Source organism: Asparagus officinalis, chromosome 7 (genome assembly GCF_001876935.1).
Source record: "Asparagus officinalis chromosome 7, Aspof.V1, whole genome shotgun sequence".
Lineage (NCBI taxonomy): Eukaryota > Viridiplantae > Streptophyta > Magnoliopsida > Asparagales > Asparagaceae > Asparagus > Asparagus officinalis.
The window spans coordinates 64,157,471-64,181,305 of record NC_033800.1 but is presented as its reverse complement, the minus strand read 5'-3'; the positions used below and the strand labels follow the sequence as shown (position 1 = coordinate 64,181,305).

The 23,835-nt window shown below is 40.4% G+C and overlaps 1 protein-coding gene across 2 annotated transcripts; it reads left to right on the top strand.

Moving 5' to 3' along the window:
- Positions 8,025-19,000, top strand: LOC109847154 (2'-deoxymugineic-acid 2'-dioxygenase-like). Of its 2 annotated transcripts, none has more exons than XM_020416400.1 (5): positions 8,025-8,249; positions 8,320-8,391; positions 8,861-9,108; positions 17,788-18,109; positions 18,582-19,000. In XM_020416400.1, exons 1-5 carry the CDS (start codon positions 8,130-8,132, stop codon positions 18,834-18,836), a joined length of 1,017 nt encoding a protein of 338 aa, XP_020271989.1. In that variant the 5' UTR covers positions 8,025-8,129; the 3' UTR covers positions 18,837-19,000. The 2 variants fall into 2 exon arrangements, with proteins under 2 accessions (XP_020271989.1, XP_020271988.1); XM_020416399.1 differs by having other exon boundaries at positions 8,027-8,259; positions 8,330-8,391.

Here is a 23,835-nt window from a genome sequence, read left to right as displayed (position 1 = left end):
CAAGAAATCACCACTAACTCACAAAATATGGAGGCCAAAGTCCAAAGTGGTGAGTCAGGCCGAGGATCGACCTTTACAGCCTTCAAAACGAGTTCAACCTCCCGAACCATCCCGAGGAAGGAGGTCAATCTTGGAGCGCCTCGGTCCAATTCCCGACGAGCGCAACGAAGTCCATGAACGCTCGGGCCCGATGAAGAGGCTCCGAACTAATCAACATGCTGGGGGTCGACACAACCCTCAACATGACAAAGAGTTTACGGCACCCAAGCGCACTACCTTGCGCATCGAAGTTCGGGAGCCCGCTGAGAATTCATGTCTACAAAGGCGTGTTTCGAGGCGAGTGACTCTCGGAAGTCCAAATAAGGCAGTTTGCTCTCAGAAGGAAACGTTGTCATCCGAGGATGATAACGTTATACCTGGGAAATCATGCCAACACGCGATAGGTTACTCCGATCAAATGGACGAGTTGTACTATCGTGCTGGGGGTACGAACAAAACAAGAAAAAGAAGCCCTCAAGGGCTCGAAACTCAGTGCCCATGTGCCAAGCTCATTCGGGTAGTACTGTCTCAATGCAACTGCATCAAGGGAGTCCCCGAGAGAATTTCAGTGTTCGAAAGGCTCGGCACCGAAACGCCAAAACCAAGGCATAGGCGCTTCCGGCAAAGAAGAACAGTGGTTAAGGATGGAGAATTTCCGAAGGTCACCGCCAACATGACCAGCAAAGAGACATCGACACAGATTGATCTCAAATCGTTTCTGGAAGCGTCCCGGCGTGTAACCCGTCTGCAGTCCGGAGCCATCGCACGAGGAACTTATGGTAGGGTTCGGATAAGATTGCCTTCGGAAGATGAAGAATCGGATTCCTGCTCTGCTGTCGCATCGGACAATACAGTGTCCAGCGAAGGACAACCCCGCGAGTCATTCATGATAGGCGCGGAAGAAATGGCCAAAATGCTTGAAGACGCTTTGGCTAAGCAGAAAGAAAGTTTTAAATTCGAGATGGAGACGGCCATGCAGCAGATGAGAGAGATGCATGAACAGCAAATCCAAGCATTCAGGAACCAACAAGGTGAACCAAGCCACCGTAACCAGGTTGCTCAGGAAAAGGAGCACGCGGATGGGGATGAAGCTCACAATGCCAATAACCCTCCCATCAATGCAGGGGGTGGTAGTGAGGATGCCAACGGGGATACAAGTGAAGACTTGAAGATCAAAAGCCTCGAGAGTAAAATCAATACGTTGCTGTCTGCTCAAGAGGTAAAGAAAACGGGCATTCCTTGTCCATACCCGAGGGAATGGGAATCAATCCCCTATCCGGCGAAGTTTAGTCTAATCAACTTCACGCCGTTCGATGGAAGGGGTTCCCCCACCCAGCATTTGATTTATTTCAAATCGCACCTGGGTGCTATCTCTGGGAACGAGCCTCTGATGGTGCGGTCATTCGTCGGCACTCTTCGCGGAGCTGCCTTCGATTGGTATCGTCGCCTCAAGCCAGGAAGCGTGAACAGCTGGGATGACATGGAGACGAAGTTCCTTGCAAATTTCTTCGACGACGACACCGAGATCTCTATCGGATCGTTGCTCGACGAGAAACAAAAAGACGGGGAGTTAGTCGACACCTTCGTCAAAAGGTTCCGGAACAAGGCGATGAATTGCCGGGACCCGATCACCGAGGAATTCATTCTCCAGACTTGCCACAACAACCTCGCATTGGACGTATTGGAGGCAATGGGGACAGCACCGTCTGACACTTGGAAGGATCTGAAGGTGCGCGGTGAACAAGCCGAACGCTTCCTTAAAAGGAAGAAGGCCGAAAGGAACCAACCGACGGTTAATCTGCTGGACTCAAACTTCGCTTCCCGTGGTAAGGGCAAAGCACCTGCAGCTGCTGGTGGTGCTAATCAAGCGTCACAACAGCAATCCCGAAGGCAGCAGAAGACTTCGGGTCCGAGACTCCAGAGAGAGTATTCCTTCAAGGACGAAGACGTTCCAACCATCTTCGAATCGCTCCTCGAAGGCAACAAGATCAAGCTACCACCTATCACGAATCAGGAGGAAGCTGATAACACTACGGACCCAAAGTACTGTGCATACCACAGAAGGGTTGTTCATCCCACCAAGGATTGCTTTGCTCTCAGGAATAGCATTCAGACCTTGGTCGAAGCCGGCGTTATAACGCTAAGGTAAGCCAAATAAAAACGGCAAAACTCCGACCGGTATAAGAGTATAAACTGCTTCCTGACACTCCAAAGAGTATACGAGTATAAACTGTTTCTCAATCCTCCGACCGGTATAAGAGGTTAAACTACTCCCTGATACTCCAATAGGTATATGAGTCTAAACTGTTTCCCCACTTTTGACGGGAAGTTCCTGGAGAATATTAAGCTAATATTCTTAAGGATAACCCGGTTAGTTAACTGATAATAATGTCCGAACCAGTTCCGCAGAGGAAACTGGGGGTGGACGATTTATGTAACGGGAAGTTCCCAAAACCACAGCAATGTAATGAATAAGGACTCCCATTCAAGTTCTCACTGTGTCTGTGCACTCAACACTCTCTCTGTTAGAGTCTGGACGTAAAGTTCCTGATTGGTCAAACCTTCTTACAGTTAGGACCACAGTCAAAATCCCCTCTCGATTCTCCCAATGAACGAGAGGTCCACAAATCAAGCGATCAAACCTTCCTACAGTTAGGATCGTCTTAAACCTTCCATTCGGTCAAACCTTTCTACAGTTAGGACCAAAACCAAAAACCCCTCTCGATTCCTCCAATGAACGAGAGGTCCACTTTCAAATCGAGTGATCAAACCTTCCTACAGTTAGGGTCACCTCAAACCTCCCACTTGGTCAAACCTTCCTACAGTTAGGACCAAAACCACGATTCATTCTCGATAAACGAGAAATTCATCTTTAGTTCGATAATCAAACCTTCCGACAGTTAGGGTTATCCGAATCTTTTTGATTCTCGGAGTGGAGATCCCACTCTTAGTTTCACCTTTCCGGATTCTGGGGGTGGAGATCCCACCTCGAGTCTCCTTTCCTTCTTTGTTCGGGGAATAGAATATAAAATTCTTCCTTCCCCATACCAATCCTTTTCGAAGAATTCAGGATTCATCCTAGGAAGTTTATCCCGAATCCTAAGCAGGGATAAGTCTGCGCCTAACACGCGCTGCCGGTTTAGTCTTTTTCCGCACAAAAAGACACCAGAGTTCGATTCTGGGGTATTCTATCCTGAAACCTAAGCAAGGATAAGTCTGCGCCTGACACGCGCTGCCGGTCAGTTCTTAACCGTTTAAAAAGAACACCCGTTCACATATTCAACATTGTGACAGGTTGTTATTAATAACACCAAAATCCATGCCTTACACGCATGGGGAATGTCATCCTGAATCCTAAGAAAGGATATGTCGACACCTAACACGTGTCGCCGGTTTAGTCTTTTACCGATTGAAAAAGACACCAGAATACCAGTCTGGGGTATTTTTATCCCGAAGCCTAAGTAGGGATAAGTCAACGTCTAATACACGTTGCTGGGTAGCCTATTCCCATAACAATGGTAAAGCCTATGTATTCAACATCATAGCACAAAGTCTAAGAGAATTCACTCTCTTAGCACAACGTTACATGCGGAACGGATTTCGTCAATCCGCATGCTAGCCCGACTCAAACGGTAGTCGGTAAAGGCTAATCAAATCCGTTAAAGGCTTGGGGTTAGCCAAAAATCCTAAAGTCAACGCCTAACACGCGTCGCCGGGGAGTCAATCCTAAAGTCAACGCCTAACACGCGTCGCCGGGTAGTCTATTCCCGTGAGAAAGACGAAGTCTACGTATTCGAAGTCGTAGCATCAAGTCTAAGGGAGTTCATTCCTTTAGCACAACGCCACATGCGGAACGGACTTAAGATAATCCGCATGTAAGCCCGATTCAAACGGTAATCGGTAAAAGCATGTCAAATCCGTTGAAGGCTGAGGATTTGCCAAAAATCCTAAGTCAACGTCTGATACACGTTGCTGTTTAGTCTTTTCACAGGAGAAAGACGAAGTCTACGTATTCAATATCGTAGCACTAAAAGGGTTAACTCTTTTAGCTTAACGTCACATGCGGAACGGACTTGAACAATCCGCATGCTAGCCCGACTCAAACGGTAGTCGGTAAAGGCTCATCAAACCCGTTGATGGCTGAGGATTTGCCAAAAATCCTATAAATACGAAAGTCACTGACGCATCAGCTTCTTTAGTTGGTCTCGTGACCTGAGCAACATACGACATTCAAAACCCTAAGGTCTACGCCAGACAACGCGTAACCTTAGGTCAACGCCAGTCAACGCGTTGCGAGCAAAAATTCGAAACCCTAGGGTTAACGCCGGTCAACGCATAACCCTAGGTCAACGCCAGTTAACGCGTTGCAAGCAAAAAGGTCAACGTATGACGGTCAAAACCCCAGGGTCAACGCCGGACAACGCGTAACCTTAGGTCAACGCCAGTCAACGCGTTGCGATCAAAAGGTCAACGTACGACGGTCAAAACCCCAGGGTCAACGCCGGACAACGCGTAACCTTAGGTCAACGCCAGTCAACGCGTTGCGATCAAAAGGTCAACGTACGACGGTCAAAACCCCAGGGTCAACGCCGGACAACGCGTAACCTTAGGTCAACGCCAGTCAACGCGTTGCGATCAAAAAATCAACGTATGACGGTCAAAACCCCAGGGTCAACGCCGGACAACGCGTAACCTTAGGTCAACGCCAGTCAACGCGTTGCGATCAAAAAGTCAACGTACGACGTTCAAAACCCTAGGTCAACGCCGGACAACGCGTAACCCTAGGTCAACGCCTATCAATGCGTTGCAATGAAAGAACTAACACTCCGAAGAGTATATGAGTATAAACTGCTCCTCAATCCTCCAACAGTGCATGAGGTTAAACTGCTTCTTAATACTCCAATAAGGTATACGAGTATAAACTATTCCCTATTGTTGGTTGAGAAGTTCCTGGAGAATATTTTCATTCTTAAGGATAACTCAACAACACTACGCCGGACAACGCGTCGCAAATAAAGACTCAACGCCGACAGTCGAGGGTCAGTTCTGTGTTCAACCAACAAGCACGAGCTAAAAATCAGAAAACCAGGAATTGACTTCAAGTTCGAATTTCCGACAACGGTCAGACAATAAATGCAGCACCGGAACTCTTGCAGACATTCGACAAAGCACCGAATAGCCTGGAAGATTGAAGGAATCAAGAACGGAAGTCATTCCAAGGTCCCATTACACCGACTGAAGGTGGGGACAATCATATCCAAAGTATTCCAGACTCTTCTATAAAAGAACGAGACTGAAATACTTTGGAGGGGGTATCTGTAGGCATATAAAATTGCTTATAGGTCCCTTTTGCTCAGCTCGGCACAAACCGACGAACCAACGAGGCGACGAGATCGACGAATCGCATCAAGCGACGGAATGCATCCATACACGTGCGGGATCAAGCCAAGTGTTCGAAGAGTCAACGAGTCATCCAACCAAAGGCATACTCGGACGAATGACGATCGAATCAAGATCGGTTTCGGACTCCAACTCAGAAGCGGATTTACTGCCTAATCGGGATCCGGATTTACTGCCAAATCAAGTCAACAAATCGAATCCGAACCAATCAACCGCACAACCAAATCAAGTCCAGATCAACAACGAAGCACAGAACTGGACAACGAACACAACGGCGCCACACCCGGACAAATCGGCCAAAGCCAAAACCACCCAAGTGGCTCCGCCAAAACCGAGCCACCAAAGGGTTCCAGATCAACAACGAAGCACAGAACTGGACAACGAACACAACGGCGCCACACCCGGACGAATCGGCCAAAGCCAAAACCACCCGAGTGGCTCGGCTAAAGCCGAGCCACCAAAGGGTGGCTCGGCCATGGCCGAGCCACCCCATGGGGTGGCCGAGCCACCCCATGGTGGCTCGGTTGCCGAGCCACCTATGGGTGGCCGGCCACCCATGGGTGGCCATCCTCTGACACGTGCACGCGGGCACTGTTCTGGGTGCCTATAAATAGGAGAGGGGGTTGTTCATTTGAGAAGGTTGGAAATTTTGGAGAGAGGCGAAGCCCTGCTGGATTGGAGACTCGGAACTTAAAAAAGATTGAAACTTTGGGACTTCGGGGACTCACTCCTTCAGATCTGGTGCTCGGCGATCATCAACGTCAAATAAGGCAGGTGTTCGAGAGGATCAGATCTCAGATCTACGCAGGCATACTCCGGATCTAAGCTTGGTCTTAGATCCCGAGACTTGGACGATTGTTTCCTTGGTGAAACAATCCTCCCCGGCTATTATTTCCTTGGTGAAATAATACCCGTCGTACTGCGTAGATCCGACCGGATCTAGATCTCGCGGTGGTCCACGGCAAATAACCCCGGCGCAGGCAAAGAACCCACCAAGCGAGCGACCGCAAAACAGGAGCTCGCGATTCGTTCGACACAAAAGGAGAAAAGTTGTAATCTTTGTTTATTTTTATTTGATTTTCGTTGTAACCGGATCTTATAAAAAGACCGGATCTTTTGTAACTCAAAAAGTTGTAACTCAAGATGACAATGGAATCAATAACAAAGAAACCTACGATTTTCCCCGCGAACACGCGCAACATCTTTAAATTAGATAAATAATTTCTACAAACGAGTAGGTTGCTACCATTCAGCTAGCTAGACTTGGTTTGATTTGCTTGTCTCACTTGTAAGACATTAAATATTTATAGGACAGCTCTTAACTCTTCACCTCCATACTGGAATCCTACACCACTGACTGTTGATTGATGGGAACGCACGTGTGTAGGGTCCACCATACCCACGAGTACCTTCCCAACCCAACTAAGAACGCGTTTTTTCACGAGATCAAGGCTAGAGTAAAACGCGTGAATTGCTGGGGCGTGGGGTCCACCGCTGGATTTCGTGGGTGCGGATGCAATTGCAGCCCACGAACTGATTTGTTTCCCCACTGCTATATATAAATCTTGCAGCGGTGCCCTAGGTCGGTGTGCAGGAGGCGGCTTTTGTGCAAAAGAGGGGAACGCAGAGATTGGCTTTGGCGGCTGTCTCTTGGATTCGTGCAGGCTTGGAAGAATAAAAGCAGAAGCAAACAGTGGGTTTTCAAGTGGCTTTTGTGAGAGGTTTGAGAGATTATTTGTGGGTTTAGATTTGAGAGATTGTAAACCCTATTTGTATTCTCTGTCCCTCTATTAGTAGATCCCCCTCCTTGCCCCGTGGACGTAGGCAGTTTGCCGAACCACGTAAAATTAATTGTTTGAGTTTGTGGCCATTGTAATAGTTTTTAGGATCCCTCGACGCGCAGTCCTAGAGCTGACGAGAGGAAGAGCAAATATCCCACTTTGATGGGATATTAGGCTTTCAGATTCTTGTTCCCTTTGAGAAACAAGAATTCTTATCGATCTTTCTCTCTTATTGTGCACCAGAAACTCTGCCGAAATTTAATTCTTATCGATCTTTCTCTCTTATTGTGCACCAGAAACTCTGCCGAAATTTCCGCTGCGCACAACACTGACTTCTCCATTTAATCCATACTTAATTCATGGTCGTTAATCTTTCAAAACTTCCAAAAAATAAAAAACAAAAAGACACCAACTCTTCATTAAAAAAAAGTTAAAAATCCCTATCTGAAACCACATATTAAATATATATAAAATAAAGGAAAAACACCTTAGGGACCCCAAATGAGGGGACCCTGTAGGGGACAGGTGAGGTGGCAAGCCCTCACTGGGTGCTGCACTGTTCAGTGCAGCACCCATTGAGGGCTTGCCACCTCACTTGTCACCTACAGGTTCCCTAATTTGGCGTCCATGTAACAACACTTGACCAAATGAATATGGGAAATGGCGTAGGCACGCACTGATGGAGTAGTTGCAGCTTTTTTTTTTCTCTCTTTAAATTTGCTTGGGATAAGCTCATGCTAGCCTGTAAAGGGAATTATTATGCCATTCTTGTACCCTATATATATAAAACCCTACTCTTCACTAGCTCCACAACACTTCACGACTACTATAAATAATAATATAAATAGAATCCGACTCTTTATCACCAGCTCAATAATACCTTTGAGAGAGAGAGAGAGAGAGAGAGAGATGGAAAAGCTGGTATCAGATGGACTTAGCCGTGGAAGTGTAGTGCCAGAAACATACATATTTCCCGAGGAACAACGTCCAAACCCTGTGAGAACTTGCGAAAGCATTCCTGTCGTAGATCTTCAAGGAGGCAGTGAAGATGAAGTTGTCCGAGCCTGTGAGAACTTGCGAAAGCATTCCTGTCGTAGATCTTCAAGGAGGCAGTGAAGATGAAGTTGTCCGAGAAATCCTCAAAGCTGGGAAAGAATATGGTTTCTTTCAGGTTATTTATTTATACAGCATTTTTTTTTGGATTCATGTCCTCTCCACTATAAAAAAATATTAGTGAAGAGATGACTACTTAGAATGAATCATCCATCCACTAAATAAAATAACGATTACGATAAAAGTTTCACTATTTTTTAAGTAGCAGAGAGAATTCAGATCCCATATTTTCCTTGTTTAATGAGTTCACAATCCAAATCCAAATACTTTGATGCTTATATTCACCGAGTATCCTATCCACTAATACATGTTTCTTTCACAAATCAAGTATACATCAAGTTTAAATTTTATTAATTAATTTTAGAGATGAATAAACTATTGAATGGTTACATGAACAAGCCAATTCTATTTGTATATGGAGCAACGCAGTTCACTTGTATATGGAAATAGTGCTCAAAATCCCATTTGCAATCTAATCCTTATTGCGGAGAGCGTGCTTAGCTGTTTTGATGAATCATGGACTGCAGGTAATTAATCATGGAATTCAAGAAGATCTGGTTAATGACATGATCAGTATTGCTCAGGAATTCTTTGAGATGCCTGCTGAAAACAAAGCTTGTTATTATTCGGAAGATCCAAGAGAAGAGCCCAGGCTTTTTACAGGCCTAGGTTATGAAAAAGAAATATCACCCTACTGGAGGGACTGCTTCTTCATTTCTGCATATCCCGTGGCGAAATTCGAGCATCTTTTTCCAGAAAAACCTGATAATTTAAAGTAATGTATATAACAATAATTCATATATATATATAAGATTAATGTGTATCTTGACAAGGAGGGGATTTTCCTCATTGACAATAATGTGGCACAATCCCCACCATGTAAATGAGAGAGAATAAAGTAGGAGAGAGAATTTCACATGATGGGGATTGTGTCACATAATTGTCAAGAAGATAACCCCCCTCATTGTGAAGGATACCAATTAATATATGAGAAAAATAATTATGCTTGGTACCAAGCACAAAAATTATGCTTCGTAGTAAGATGTCACATTCTCATCCACTGCCCAACTCATGTGAATGTGGTCCCCCATTTGAATGAGTGAATGAGAATGAGACACTTCACTATCAAGCACAAATTTTTTGCTTGGTACCAAGCATACCCATTTCTCTCTTTATATATATATATATAGTATATATATATATATAAGTATATATATATATATATATAATATATATATATATAATATATATATAGAGTAAAACTTGTGTCAACTTAAGTGACGTCCCACTAAAGTTCTTACCCATTGATGATCCTTGATTGAGCTGCTTTGTGGATGATCCCGCTCCGTTGAAACTTGATCTACATATTCTAAAACCCCAACAAGCCAAATTTGGGTTGAATCCGTCATGGTTTGACCCTTCATCCACTCGTATCAATTTTAATGGTTTTCAAATGAATAGAACTTTTTACATGGCTCGACGGAGGGTCAACCATGACGGATTCAACCAAATTTGGTGTGTTGGGGTTTTAGAATATGTAGATCAAGTTCAATGGAGCGGATCATCCACAAGCAGCTCATCAGTGATCATCATGGGTAAGAAACTTAGTGGAGTCACCTTAAGTTGACACAAGTTTTACTCTATTATATATATATATATATATATATATATATATATATATATTTTATTATATATATATATATATTATATATATTTATTTATTTATATATTCATAGAGAGAGAGAGAAATTTGGTATGTTGGTACCAAGCACAAAATTTTATGTTTGGTAGTTAGGTTGCACATTCCTATCCACTCATTTAAATGGTGACATATGCCCATGCCACTTTTCAACCATGTGAATGTGGTCACCCATTTGAATGAGTGGAGAAGAATATGACACCTCACTATCAAGCACAAAATTTGTTCTTGTACCAAGCATGCTCATATTTTTATATACACACACACACACACACACACATATATATATATAATATATATATATATATATATATATATATATATATATATATATATAATATATATATATATAATATATATATAAACTTTAGTGGATGGTCCCACTTAAGTTGACATAATTTTTTATATATATTGTATATATATATATATATATATTTATATATATATATATATATATATATATATATATATATATATATATATATATATATTATATATATATATATATTATAATAATAGAGGTGAGCTGGCAGTGTCCTCTTCCGCTTGAGCTGCAAGTGTATGACATGTGAGCCCAAACGAATGTGACTAGTAGGGGCTCACATGTCATACACTTGCAGCTCATACAGCTCATATATATATATATATATATATATATATATATATATATATATATATAATATATAATATATATATATATATATATATATAATATATATATATAAACTTGGTGGATGGTCCACTTAAGTTGACATAAGTTTTTCTATATATATGTATATTTTGATGGATATCTTGTAGCGAACAAAAATAGTGCTAGCTACATGTTTTCAGTAACGTTTTTTGCATTTGTATCTGAAGGGAGATCATGAGCAAGTTGCACCCAGAGGCAAATGGGTTAGCTGTAGACTCTTTAAGGCTATCTCCCTTGTTTTAGGAGCTGGAGGAGGATTATTTTGACTGGAAATCGCAGTGGAGGCCCATGAAGATGGTTTTTAACTAACTATCCGCGATGCCGATCCAAGCTTAACATAGTTTGCTCGAAGCATTGCGATCCAACTCTCATCACTCTTCTTCTTCAAGGAAAAGTTAGCGGCTCCAGGTCCTGCACGATGACCAATGGGTCTCTGTCGACCTCTCCCTAACGTCCTTTGTGTAAATTTTTGGACTTCTATTTGAGGTAACTTGTTCACTCTCTCTACAATTGGTTTTATGTTGTTTCTTTACTAAGTTATCTTTAAATTTCCGTTTATACTTAAAATTTTCGTGCATGGTATATACTGCCTTAAATCGCAAGGTTTTGCTATAATGTTTTACATTTCGTAGTAAGTTTGCTATGTTTTGTTGTAGTTGTATATAAACTGGCTTAAGTAAACAATGTATTTAAATTGAACAGTAATGTCAGAGTATTTTGGATGTTATGAGCTGATTTTTGAATGGTGGGTAGACTAAATGTTAATTAATAGGTCTAGAAGTGTTTGGTCTGGTCAGCAAATAGATCATGCATATTGGAGTTGCGATAAATTTATGTAAGGAGAATCACCGCAATAACTGGAAAACTTTTTTTCTTTTGGTCTTTTGTGCTGTCAGCACGGTTGCATGCAGTATGCTTATATAAACACTTTGTTAATTACTGTGAATATTATTATCATCCGGAACAGGTAGTAACTTAATTGGATTGCTATAAGGCGGTGGAGCAATCGAGCTGTAACGAAGCCAGGAGTATGGCAAGAACGTCGATTGCCGTGACCAATCAGGTCCCCGCAGATGATTGCATCATTTGTCGCGGAAATGCTCTTCTGCTACGCAAGGATAATAACCCTCCGCTCTACGGATCTTCTTGTTTTCAGAATTGTTCCTACGTCAATTGCCACCGAAGAACATGATGATAAAGAAATCTTGATGGAAGATCTTTGAAGGATCAAGGTTACTTATGCATAAAATTAAAGGATGCCATTATGATTGTGTTTATAATTCACTGTCGCATCAGTTTGTCGTTAATGTATTTGTGGTTGTTTTTGTAAGCGTATCGTGTGAATTTGTTATACTGTTTGTCTCATCTGAGGGAAAAATGATGTATGTATTGGTTGTTGCCTTTTATAGCTACTACTTCAGAAGCTAGAGAAATTAGGCTTTGTTTTCTGTAATTCGCATCTGGGTCTTTCTTATTGCTTACATAAGTATTATTTTGATTGCATCATTACCATTCAGTAACTAGTGGATTGTTTTTCCTTAATTATTGAATAGTCTCTTGCGTTGCGTGACCACATATGAAACCTGTGTGTATATAAAAGTTGAGTCAACACTTTAATAATATTTTCTATTAAAAAGTGAGGTATACTATATTGTAGCTTTTTTGGACCAATGCGGACAATATTGGTGGTCTGTAGGAGCTTGCCGTGCTTGGGGGCTGCGCACCCAACACCTTAGCTCCTCATTCCTTGCGGCACGGGTTTTTACAAAATAATCTAATGGATATTTGTGTTTGGCATATCAACAGTATGGACAGTGATTGGAGCCAAAATTATAGTGTTTGTCGTGTCTAATTGGCGGTCACGGGTTATTACATAAATAATTGGATATTTTGTGTTGGGCGGCATTGCACATATGACAAGTGATGGGGAGCCGAATAAATTGTGCTGTCGTGTGGTGTGTGTGGTATAATATATATATATTATATATATATCTATATATATTAATATATATTATATATATATATATATATTATATATATATATTAATTATCATATTATAAAGTAGAGGATAAAAACAGAGAAAAAAGTTTTGAATTTTAGATTCTAAACATGACCTGAAATTAGACCTTAACATGTAGTCCTATTTAATTTAAGATGTAACATGAATTGAAATTAGACTTAACATGAACTATTATTAGACAAACAGGACCTGAACTAAGACCTAATATGAACTCTAAATAAAACTCTAGCATGGAAAATTAGACCCTAAGATGAACTCTAAATAGAAGCTAAAGCATGAAATTAAAGACCGTAACAAGAATCCCTAATAGACCTAAACATGGAAAAATAGAGGCGATAAGGGCATTTGGGGTTTTGTAGCTTTTTATGCTTCTCTCTATTGCTTATTGGCCTGGTAAATAATTGCTAAAAAGAGGGTTGGCAAGCATATGATGTGGATAACTTCCTATGGTAGAACCATATTGAGCTAGATTTTGACCTCTGAGGAAAGTTTGCCAAAATAAATGCGGGAGGACTTTGAATAATTAATTACCATCCTAAAAGTTTCTTCAAGATGAATATAGAATTGTTTTTGAGGATGAGTGTGTAGGATGTCCTAAAATTACTATAGTACTGATTCTCAATCAAACACGTGATTAAAGTTACAATTTAACGACTTCTAGAAAGACTACAATTTTTTAAAAAACTTTTTACGTAGCCTCGATGAAGGTTACAAATCTGATGACCTTCAAACAACGCGTGAAAACTCCTAATTCAACAACAAGCCTTCACAATCAACATTGGGAGTTAGCAGATCTGATAACCTCTCATATTTTTCAAGGGCAAGCGAGGTTACAAAGAGTGACGATTCTTTGCAAATCACTCTAGCAAAAAGAGACCTACAAATTGACGGTCTCCTTCAAATTAAAACACATATATCTCTTAAACCATTAGGAATTTGGCGAAAGGAATGGGAAGCTAAACAAAAACCTATGGTTTTGGTCATTTTCATATATATATTCAGTCCAATTCGACTTAACGGTTTGAAAGTTAAGACTTGTTCTCGCAGCAAGTTATGTTCGGAAGCCTGCTAAAGACTAGACTTCGCATGAAGCTCGCAAGCTTACCTAAGGCTCGCCTCTGCATGCCAGAGTCAAGACATAGAGTTCATGCTCTGAGTGCCCAAACAACAAAAACACGAGTTCATCGCTCGTCCTAACAACAAAAAAAATGGTTCATCGCTGCGTTTCCAAATTCAAACGCAGAGTTTGGTGGTACATTTCAGATCCAAAAACATAGAGTTCATGGGTGTGTGGTTCTAGACTCAAAATGCAGAGTTCATGGTGCGTCTTAGGCTCAAATACCGAGCCAACTCTACGTCCGAAGGTCCCAAAACACAGGAGTTCGTACCAGAGTGTGGATTTTTTGCGTTTTGGACTATCATTCAAATACGCGCTGACACGGTTTTCTAAACTTATTTTTCAACAATTTGAGGGAAATCACTCCCGCACTTAGGAGCGAATAAGGGGGCAGTTATATCCCTTAATCCCTATAAATACTAAAAAACTCAACTGAGTTCAGGATCTCTTTTCTGATCAGAAATTCTTAGAGATCTACAAGACAATTTTTTAAGAGGAGAAGATCAGTATTCATGTATTTTCAATCGAGCACTTCAATTTGCAGCAACAAGGGGTTGTTCTTGGCTTGAAACTGATTTTCAATTTAAATTATGCAACTCTTTTATAGAGTTTAACTCGTCGAGTTTATTCAACTCGTTAAGTTCTCGTTTAAAACTTTGCCACGCGAAGTTCTTCTTCGAACATCTAATAAAGGATTTCAACTGTTCATCCCCAGGCAAGGCTTGAAACGTCGGATCGTCAATGGAAAGCAACTCGATGCGAGCATTCGAGGAAGGCATTCCAATGCAACAACCAGAAGACCCAGTTTTAAACCAAAGAAAAGAATGATCTCTCATCGATCTTTTCCTGCTCTTTTGTAAATCGGAAAGACCGATCGAGAAGATTGTAATTTTTTTTTCTAATTTTGTTAGTAAAAGGCGTCAAAAATGGCTTATGGGTTCCCAAAGGTACGTTCGGACTAAGCTAAGATGATGAACATTATAATCTAAGTGGTTAGAGGGGATTATTTGAATTAAGAGGATTATCCCTAAATGCAATCTAGAAGTTAACAAGCGTATGAAAGCAAGCTAACAAGGCTTACAAGTCAGTTTAAACGAAGAACAAATAATAAAGTTCGAAAAAGTTAGATTAAATACCCACAATATTTCCCCTACTGCCCGCGCAGGCAGCGGGTCAATCCACGAGATGACCGCACAAGCCGAGGATCCCTAATTTGTCTGCGCCGCATAGCTTAATCCGGGTCACATAGTTTGCTGACCCGCTAATACGGGTGTAATCTTCTCTTTTGGAACTTTAGCGATCCTCATGGGAGCTTGGAGATAGAATGATTCTCAAATGGTAGCTTGAGCCATAGGGTATAAAACCACACCGTGGAATGTAGTTAAAGCATGGAACGAGAACGACGAATCCGAAGACTCGAAGATTAGTTTTCAGCCGTGAGTTTGACTCATAAAGTCCATGAGTCGACTTCATGCAGGTTTTGAGTTCGACTCCATGTCCCTATCATAAGTCCCCGCCTCATGAAACTCAGAGCCGGTTTTAATCAAAGAGTCCTCTGACGGAGTCGACTCATCAGTGTAATTGAGTCGACCCATGTGTCATGTTGATGCATATGTGCACTGAAGTCAGACTCATCGAAGGATTACTAGTTTGTTTGGGTTCTATTTGCCAAACGAATTCCTGTGGGGTTTTGGGCTTGGTTATTTTATCGGCACTGGTTGCTATCCACGTTATTCCACATATAAATGGAGTGATTTTAAACATCAGGAGAGATTAGATTGTATTGGGGAGAATTGAGAGAGATTGTTCTTCTCAATTCTAGTGAGATTTTGAGAGATTGTAAGTTATTTTATTCTTCAATAATCTAGAGAAGGTATTTTTCCCTTCATGCAAACTTGAATTGTTCTTATGTTCTTGCTATTTTCTTTCTTTAAACCCCCACCCACTTTTTAAAATTCCGCAATCAAAGGTGCTTGCACGACGGCTCGTATCCCACGCCGCAGAGTGGCGGTCCAACCATGAGCGACCTACACATCCACGGGTCACCATGAGCTGATCGCACACCCACGGCTCACGCAAGTGGTTTGACCCGTAAGAGCCAGTGGGTCAATTAAAGGTGCTAACCCACAGAGCCGCAAGGTCCGCCACGAGCTGACCTGCACTCGGTAACCTAAACATGTACTTTTGATAATTTTAATCGGGTTTCTTCCATTTTTCCAGAGCATTCCCAAACTACTTGATATGCATCCTCATTTACTGGTGGTTTGGCCGTTATTACTGCAAGATAGGGCCAAATCTCTTATTCTTATCCATAAAATCGCTTCTTCCGACCCTATAATACAAGCCTACGGGGATCATTTACACCAGATCCTGAAATCAAGAAGGGGACGGATGTTGGTTTTGTGAGTCAACCCACGAATTTCACAGAGAGGCTAGCTGATCTCAACGAGTTTTTTAGGAATAAAGAGGGAGGTTCGAGAGATCTTGAGGCCCGTTTCAGAATACCCTTGAGCATCAAACTTGTTGTTTGATCTCGAGAAGAGTATCATCTTGCTTGGTTGAGATTTTCACTTCTGTTCTTATTTCTTTGTAAGCACAAACTTTTTAGCGCTCGATCACTAGTATGATCTGTGATGGTCCAGAGATAAACCCGACATAGTTAAAGATCCTACGCAAATAGAGGCTTAATGAATAGTTTCAGTGTGTTGTTTTGATAAAGTTTATAATATTTATTTTTTATTGTGTAGAAGATCTTATAAAAGATCAACCTTTTTCCTATTTTTTTAATTTGTAATCGATAAATATTGTAAACAGATTCAATGATAATGAAAAAAGGTCAACTTTCCCCCGCAAATAGTTTTAAAGAGATATTAACGATTGAGAGGAAATTGTAATTAATTTTTATTCTAAGTTCTGTTAGAGGAGAATAATACAAGTTCAATTCTCGTGTTTTCTTGCTTCGATTTTCCCAACAAACAGAATAAGATATGGTCTTTGGAGGATCTCCTTAACAAGTGGCAGTGTATCATCGCAAATTGAAGACTTTGTATTTGATTTAGAGGCTTTCCTTAATCCGAAGGCTAGATAACAATCCTGTTGGCGCTTCTCTGTTTTTTTGATGATGTTTAACAAACAATTTAGCTTCTATGTTGTTTTATCTAGTATTTTTGTTTCATTTATTTTTGTAGACAAACAACATCGTTTAAAAGATGGAATGGAATTTGGCGCTTTAAACAATGTCTTCTCGGTATCCTGAATTTGACAGATGAGGTAGGGCAGAGGATAGGTCAGTTGCTTGGTCGTCCTTCCCCCTTCAGATGGTGACTGATGATTGGAGGGGAAGTCATTCGAGCCTAGGAGAGCATCATGGTGATCCCTGGGAAGTAACTTGTGAGTAGAATAAGCGGCTTATGTACGAGATTTGCCAGAGCAGAGATCTTGATGGGACTGATTAATACTATAGTGCCAATTGATATCTAAAGTAAGCTTAGCTAGATCTCATCCCCTAAGTAAAGGTGGATTGGTTCGTGAGTTGTCATTATGATTTTTTGACCCGACAGCCGAACGTCTGCTTGAGGAGTCGTCTTAATTATGAGGGACCGACTGATCCCGCACTTTGAGTCGGTAATGATGACCCTTGGTCAAAAGATGACTTGCCTGCTCGGATGGCCGATAGACTTGCCCTTGGCTGGGTTTTTGGGCCTCTAAGCTGGTTTGGACCATGGTTTTTTTAAGCTTATGCAAACAATCTTTCGGTATCTTAATCTTTAGATGGTAAATTACTATAACATAAACTTTGGTGGATGGTCCACTTAAGTTGACATAAGTTTTTCTATATATATGTATATTTTGATGGATATCTTGTAGCGAACAAAAATAGTGCTAGCTACATGTTTCAGTAACGTTTTTTGCATTTGTATCTGAAGGGAGATCATGAGCAAGTTTGCACCAGAGGCAAATGGGTTAGCTGTTAGACTTTTAAGGCTCATCTCCATTGGTTTAGGGCTGGAGGAGGATTATTTGACTGGAAATCGCAGTGGAGGCCCAATGAAGATGGTTTTTAACTACTATCCGCGATGCCCGGATCCAAGCTTAACATTAGGTTTGCCGAAGCATTGCGATCCAACTCTCATCACTCTTCTTCTTCAAGGAAAAGTTAGCGGGCTCCAGGTCCTGCACGATGACCAATGGGTCTCTGTCGACCCTCTCCCTAACGCCTTTGTGGTAAATTTTGGACTTCTATTTGAGGTAACTTGTTCAATCTCATACAATTTGGTTTTATGTGTTTCTTTACTAAGTTATCTTTAAATCCGTTTATACTTAAAATTTTCGTGCATGGTATATACTGCCTTAAATCGCAAGGTTTTGCTATAAGTTGTTACATTTCGTAGTAAGTTGCTATGTTTTGTTGTAAGTTGGTTGTATATAAACCTGCTTAAGTAAACAATGTATTTAATTGAAAAGTAATTCAGAAAGTATTTTGGATTTATGAGTGATTTTGAAAGTGGGTAGACTAAATGTTAATTAATAGGTCTAAAGTGTTTGGTCTGTCAGCAAAAGATCATGCAATATTGGATTGAGATAAATTTATTAAGGAGAATCACGCAATAACTGGAAAACTTTTTTTCTTTGGTCTTTTGTGCTTCAGGCACAGGGTTGATGCAGTATGCTTATATAAACACTTTGTTAATTACTGTGAAATATTATTTCATCGGAACAGGTAGTAACTAATGGATTGCTAAAGGCGGTGGAGCATCGAGCTGTAACGAACCAGAGTATGGCAAGAACGTCGATTGCCGTGACCATCAGGTCCGCAGATGATTGCATCATTTGTCCAGCGGAAGCTCTTCTAAGCAAGGATAATAACCCTCCCCTCTACGGATCCTTCTTGTTTCCAGAATTGTTCAACGTCCTTGCCACCAAGAAAACTGATGATAAAGAAATCTTGATGGAAGACTTTAGGATCAAAGGTTAACTTATGCATAAAAATTAAGGATCCCATTATGATTTGTGTTTAAAATTCAGCTGTCATCAGTTTGTGTTAATGTTATTTGTGGTTAGTTTTTGTAAGCGTACGTGTGAATTGTTTCAACTGTTTGTCTAATGCTGAGGGATTGAGTAGTTTGGTGTTGCCTTTTACTACTACTCAGAAGCTAGAAAACTTAGGGCTTTGTTTCTGTAAAATTGCATCTGGGCTTTCTATTGCTACAAAGTATTATTTTGATGCATCATTACCATTCAGAACTAGTGGATTGTTTTTCTTAATTAATTGACTAGTCCTCCGTTGCGTGCGTGACACAAGAAACCTGTGTGTAATTAAAAAGTTGACAACACTTTAATAATATTTTCTAATTAAAAAGTGGAGGTATATATATTGTAGGCTTTTGGACATGCGGACAATAATTGGCTGGTAGGAGCTGCCGTGGCTTGGGCTGCGCACCCAACACCTTACTCATTCACTTGCGGCACGGGTTATTACAAAATAATCTAATGGATATTTGTGTTTGGCATATCACATATGGACAGTGATGGAGCCAAAAATTAGTGTTGTCGTGTCAATTGCGTCACGGGTTATTACAAAATAATGGATATTTGTGTTGGGCGCATCACATATGGTAACATGAATTGAAATTAGACTTAACATGAACTATTATTAGACTTAACAGGAACTGAAATAAGACCTAATATGAACTCTAAATAAACCTAGCATGAAATTAGACCTAAGATGAACTCTAAATAGAGCTAACATGAAATTAGACCTAACAAGAACTCTAAATAGACCTAACATGGAAAAATAGAGGAGATAAGGGCATTTTGGGGTTTTGTACTTTTTATGCTCTCTCTATGCTTAGTTGGCTGGTAATAATTGCTAAAAGAGGGTTGCAGCATATGATGTGATACTTCCTATGGTAGAACCATATTGAGCTAGATTTTGACCTCTGAGAGAAAGTTTGCCAAAATAAATGAGGGAGGACTTTGAATAATTAATACCCAATCCTAAAAGTTCTTCAAAGATATATAGAATGTTTTTGAGGATAGTGTAGGATGTCTAAAAATTACTATAGATAGCTGATTCTCATCAAACACCGATGATTAAAGTTACAATTTAACGACTTCTAGAAGACTACAATTTTAAAAAAACTTTTACGTAGATCGATGAAGGTTACAATCTGATGACCTTCACAACAACCGATGAAAACTCTAATTCAACAGCCTTCACAATCAACATTGGGAGTTACAATCTGATAACTCTCATATTTTCAAGGAGCCAAGACGAAGGTTACAAAATGACGATCTTTGCAACACTCTAGCAAAAGAGACTACAAATTGACGGTCTCTTCAAATTAAAACACATATATCTCTTAAACCATTAGGAATTTGGCGAAAGGAATGGGAGCAAACCAAACCCTATGGTTTGGTCAATTTTCATATATAATTCGTCCAATTCCGACTTACGGTTTGAAAGTTATGACTTGTTCTTCGCAGCAAGTTATGTTCGGAAGCCTGTCTACAAGACTAGACTTCGCATGAAGCTCGCCAAGCTTACCTAAGGCTCGCCTCTGCATTCCAGAGTCAAGACATAGAGTTCATCTCTGAGTCCCAACAACAAAACACAGAGTTCATCGCTACGTCCTAACAACAAAAAAAATGGTTCATCGCTGCGTTCCAAATTCAAAACGCAGAGTTTGTGGCTACATTTCAGACTCAAAACATAGAGTTCATGGGTGTGTTCTAGACTCAAAATGCAGAGTTCATGGTTGCGTATTTAGGCTCAAATACAGAGCCAACTCTACGTCCCAGGTCCAAAACACAGAGTTCGTACCAGAATGTGGATTTTGCGTTTGACTCATTCAAATACGAGCTGAACGGTTTTAAAACTATTTTTCACAATTTGAGGGGATCACTCCCGCACTTAGGAGCGAATTAAGGGGGCAGTTATACCCCTTAATCCCCTATAAATACTAAAAACTCAACTGAGTTCAGGATCTCTTTTCTTGATCAGAATTCTTAGAGATCTAAAGACATTTTTAGAGGAGAAGATCAGTATTCATTATTTTTCAATCGAGGGCATCTTCAATTGCAGCAACAAGGAGGTTGTTCTTGGCTTGAAACTGATTTTCAATTAAATTAATCAACTCTTTTATAGAGTTTAAACTCGCTCTGTTTGTTCTTGGCTTGAAACTGATTTTCAATTAAATTAATCAACTCTTTTATAGAGTTTAAACTCGCTCTGAGTTATTAAACTCGTTAAGAGTTCTGTTTAAACTTGCCACGCAAGTTCTTCTCAACATCTAATCAAGAGGATTCAACTGTTCCAGCAAGGTGAAACGTCGGATCGTCAATGGAAAGCAAACTCGATGCGAGCATTCGAGGAAGGCATTCCATCAACACCAAGAAGAACCCAGTTTTAAACAAAGAGAATGATCTCCATCGATCTTTCTCTCTTTTGTAAATCGGAAAACCGATCGAGAAGATTGTAATTTTTTTCTAATTTTGTTAGTAAAGGCGTCAAAAAATGCTTATGGGTTCCCACAGGTAGTTCGAGACTAAGCTAAGATGATGAACATTATAATCTAAGTTAGAGGGGATTATTTGAATTAAAGAGGATTATCCTATGCAATATAGAAGCTAACAAGCGTATGAAGCAAGCCTACAAAGGCTACAAGTCAGTTAAAACGACAGAACAAATATAAAGTTCGAAAAAAGTTAGATAAATACCCAAATATTTCATACTGCCCCGCGCAGCAGCGGGTCACCACGAGATGACCCGCACAGCCGAGGATCACTATTTGCTGACCCGCATAGCTACGGGTCACCAAGTGCTGACCCGCTAATACGGGTGTATCTTCTCTTTGGAACTTAGCGATCCTCATGGGAGCTTGAGGATAGATGATTCTCATGGTAGCTTGAGAATAGAGGTATAAAACAACACCGTGGAATGTAGGTTAAAGCATGGAACGAGACGACGAATCGAAGAATCGAAGCATCTAGTTTTCAGCCCGTGAGTTGACTCATAACAGTCATGAGTCGACTCATCAGGTTGAGTCGACTCATGTCTATCATAAGTCGACTCATGAAACTCAGCCGTTTTATCAAAAGTCTCTGACCAGTCGACTCATCAGTGTATGAGTCGACCCATGTGTCATGAGTTGACTCATATGTGCACATGAGTCGACTCATCGAAGGATTCCTAGTTTGTTTGGGTTTCTATTTGCACGAATTCCTGTGGGGTTTGGGCTTGGTTATTTATCACTTTGCTATCCACGTTATTCCACATATAAAATGGAGGATTTTAAAACAATCAGGAGAGATTAGATTGTATTGGGAGAATTGAGAGAGATTGTTCTTCAATTCTAGTGAGATTTTGAGAGATTGTAAGTTATTTTATTCTCATAATCTAGAGAAGGTATTTTCCTTCATCACAACTGAATTGTTCTTATGTTCTTGCTATTTTCTTCTTAACCCACCTTTTAAAATTCCGCAATCAAAGGTGCTTGCACGACGGCTCGTATCACCCGCAGAGCTGCGGGTCACCATGAGCTGACCTACACATCCACGGGTCACCATGAGCTGATCCGCACAACCACGGCTCACCAAGTGTTGACCCGTAGAGCCGTGGGTCATTAAGTGCTAACCCACAGAGCCGCAGGTCGCCACGAGCTGACCTGCACCTCGGTACCTAAAACATGTATTTTGATAATTTTATCGGGATTTCTTCATTCCAGAGCATCCCAACTAACTTGATATCATCCTCATACGTGGTTAGGCCGTTATTAACTGAAGATAGGGCCAAATCTCTTATTCTTATCCATAAACATCGCTTCCGAACCCCTATAAATACAAGCCTAGGGGATCATTTCACCAGATCTGAAATCAAGAGGGCGACGGGATGTTGGTTTTGTGAGTCAACCCCCACGAATTTCAGAGAGGCTAGCTGATCTCAACGAAGTTTTTTAGCATAAAGAGGGAGAGTTCGAGAGATCTGAGGCCCGTTTCAGAATACCTTGAGATCAAACTTGGTTTTGATCTCGAGAAGAGTCATAATCTTGCTTGGTTGAGATTATCACTTCTGTTCTTATTTCCTTTGTAAAGCAACAAACTTTTAGCCTTCAGATCAACTAGATATGATCTGTGATGGTCCACAGATAAACCCCGACATAGTTAAAGATCCTACGCAAATAGAGGCTAATGAATAGTTTCAGTGTGTTGTTTGATAAAGTTATAATATTTTATTTTTTATTGTGTAAGAAGATCTTATAAAAAGATCAACTTTTCTATTTTTTTGAATTTGTAATCGATAAATAATTGTAACAGATTCAATGATAATGAAAAAGGCAACTTTCACCGCAAATAGTTAAAGAGATATTACATTGAGAGAATTGTAATTAATTTTATTCTAAGTCTGTTAGAGAGAATAATACAAGTTCAATTCTCTGTTTTCTTCTTCGATTTTCCCAACAAACAAATAGATATGTCTTTGGAGGATCTCTTAACAAAGTGGAGTGTATCATCCGCAAATTGAAGACTTTGTATTTGATTTAGAGGTTCCTTAATACGAAGGCTAGATAACAATCCTGTTGGCCTTCTTGTTTTGATGATGTTTAACAAACAATTTACTTCTAATGTTGTTTATCTAGTATTTTTGTTTATTTATTTATTGTAGACAAACAACATGTTAAAGGATGGATGGAATTGCGCTTTAACGATCATATCCAATGGAGGTTGACGGAATTGTGGAGTGAAGCCTATGCAATTCAAATTGAAGATCCAAGTTTTAGTTTTATTCGTAATGTGTACCAAGTCAAGCTTATTGAAGATCAAGATCAAGCTTGGGTAACATTAGTTTAGGCTTATATTATGTGTGTTGGTACTTTAAGCTCAATCATATATACACACACATTATATTGGTTTCCTTGTATATATATAGTTATTTATATATACAACACAAGTTTTGGTTTTCATATATATATATA

Excerpts from the sequence above, each read along its gene's own strand:
- LOC109847154 (XM_020416400.1), top strand. The coding sequence starts at position 8,130 with ATGGAAAAGCTGGTATCAGATGGACTTAGCCGTGGAAGTGTAGTGCCA. Across the intron at positions 8,392-8,860 it reads AAGAATATGGTTTCTTTCAG|GTAATTAATCATGGAATTCA; the intron begins GTTATTTATTTA and ends CATGGACTGCAG. Across the intron at positions 18,110-18,581 it reads ATTTTGGACTTCTATTTGAG|GTAGTAACTAATGGATTGCT; the intron begins GTAACTTGTTCA and ends TCATCGGAACAG.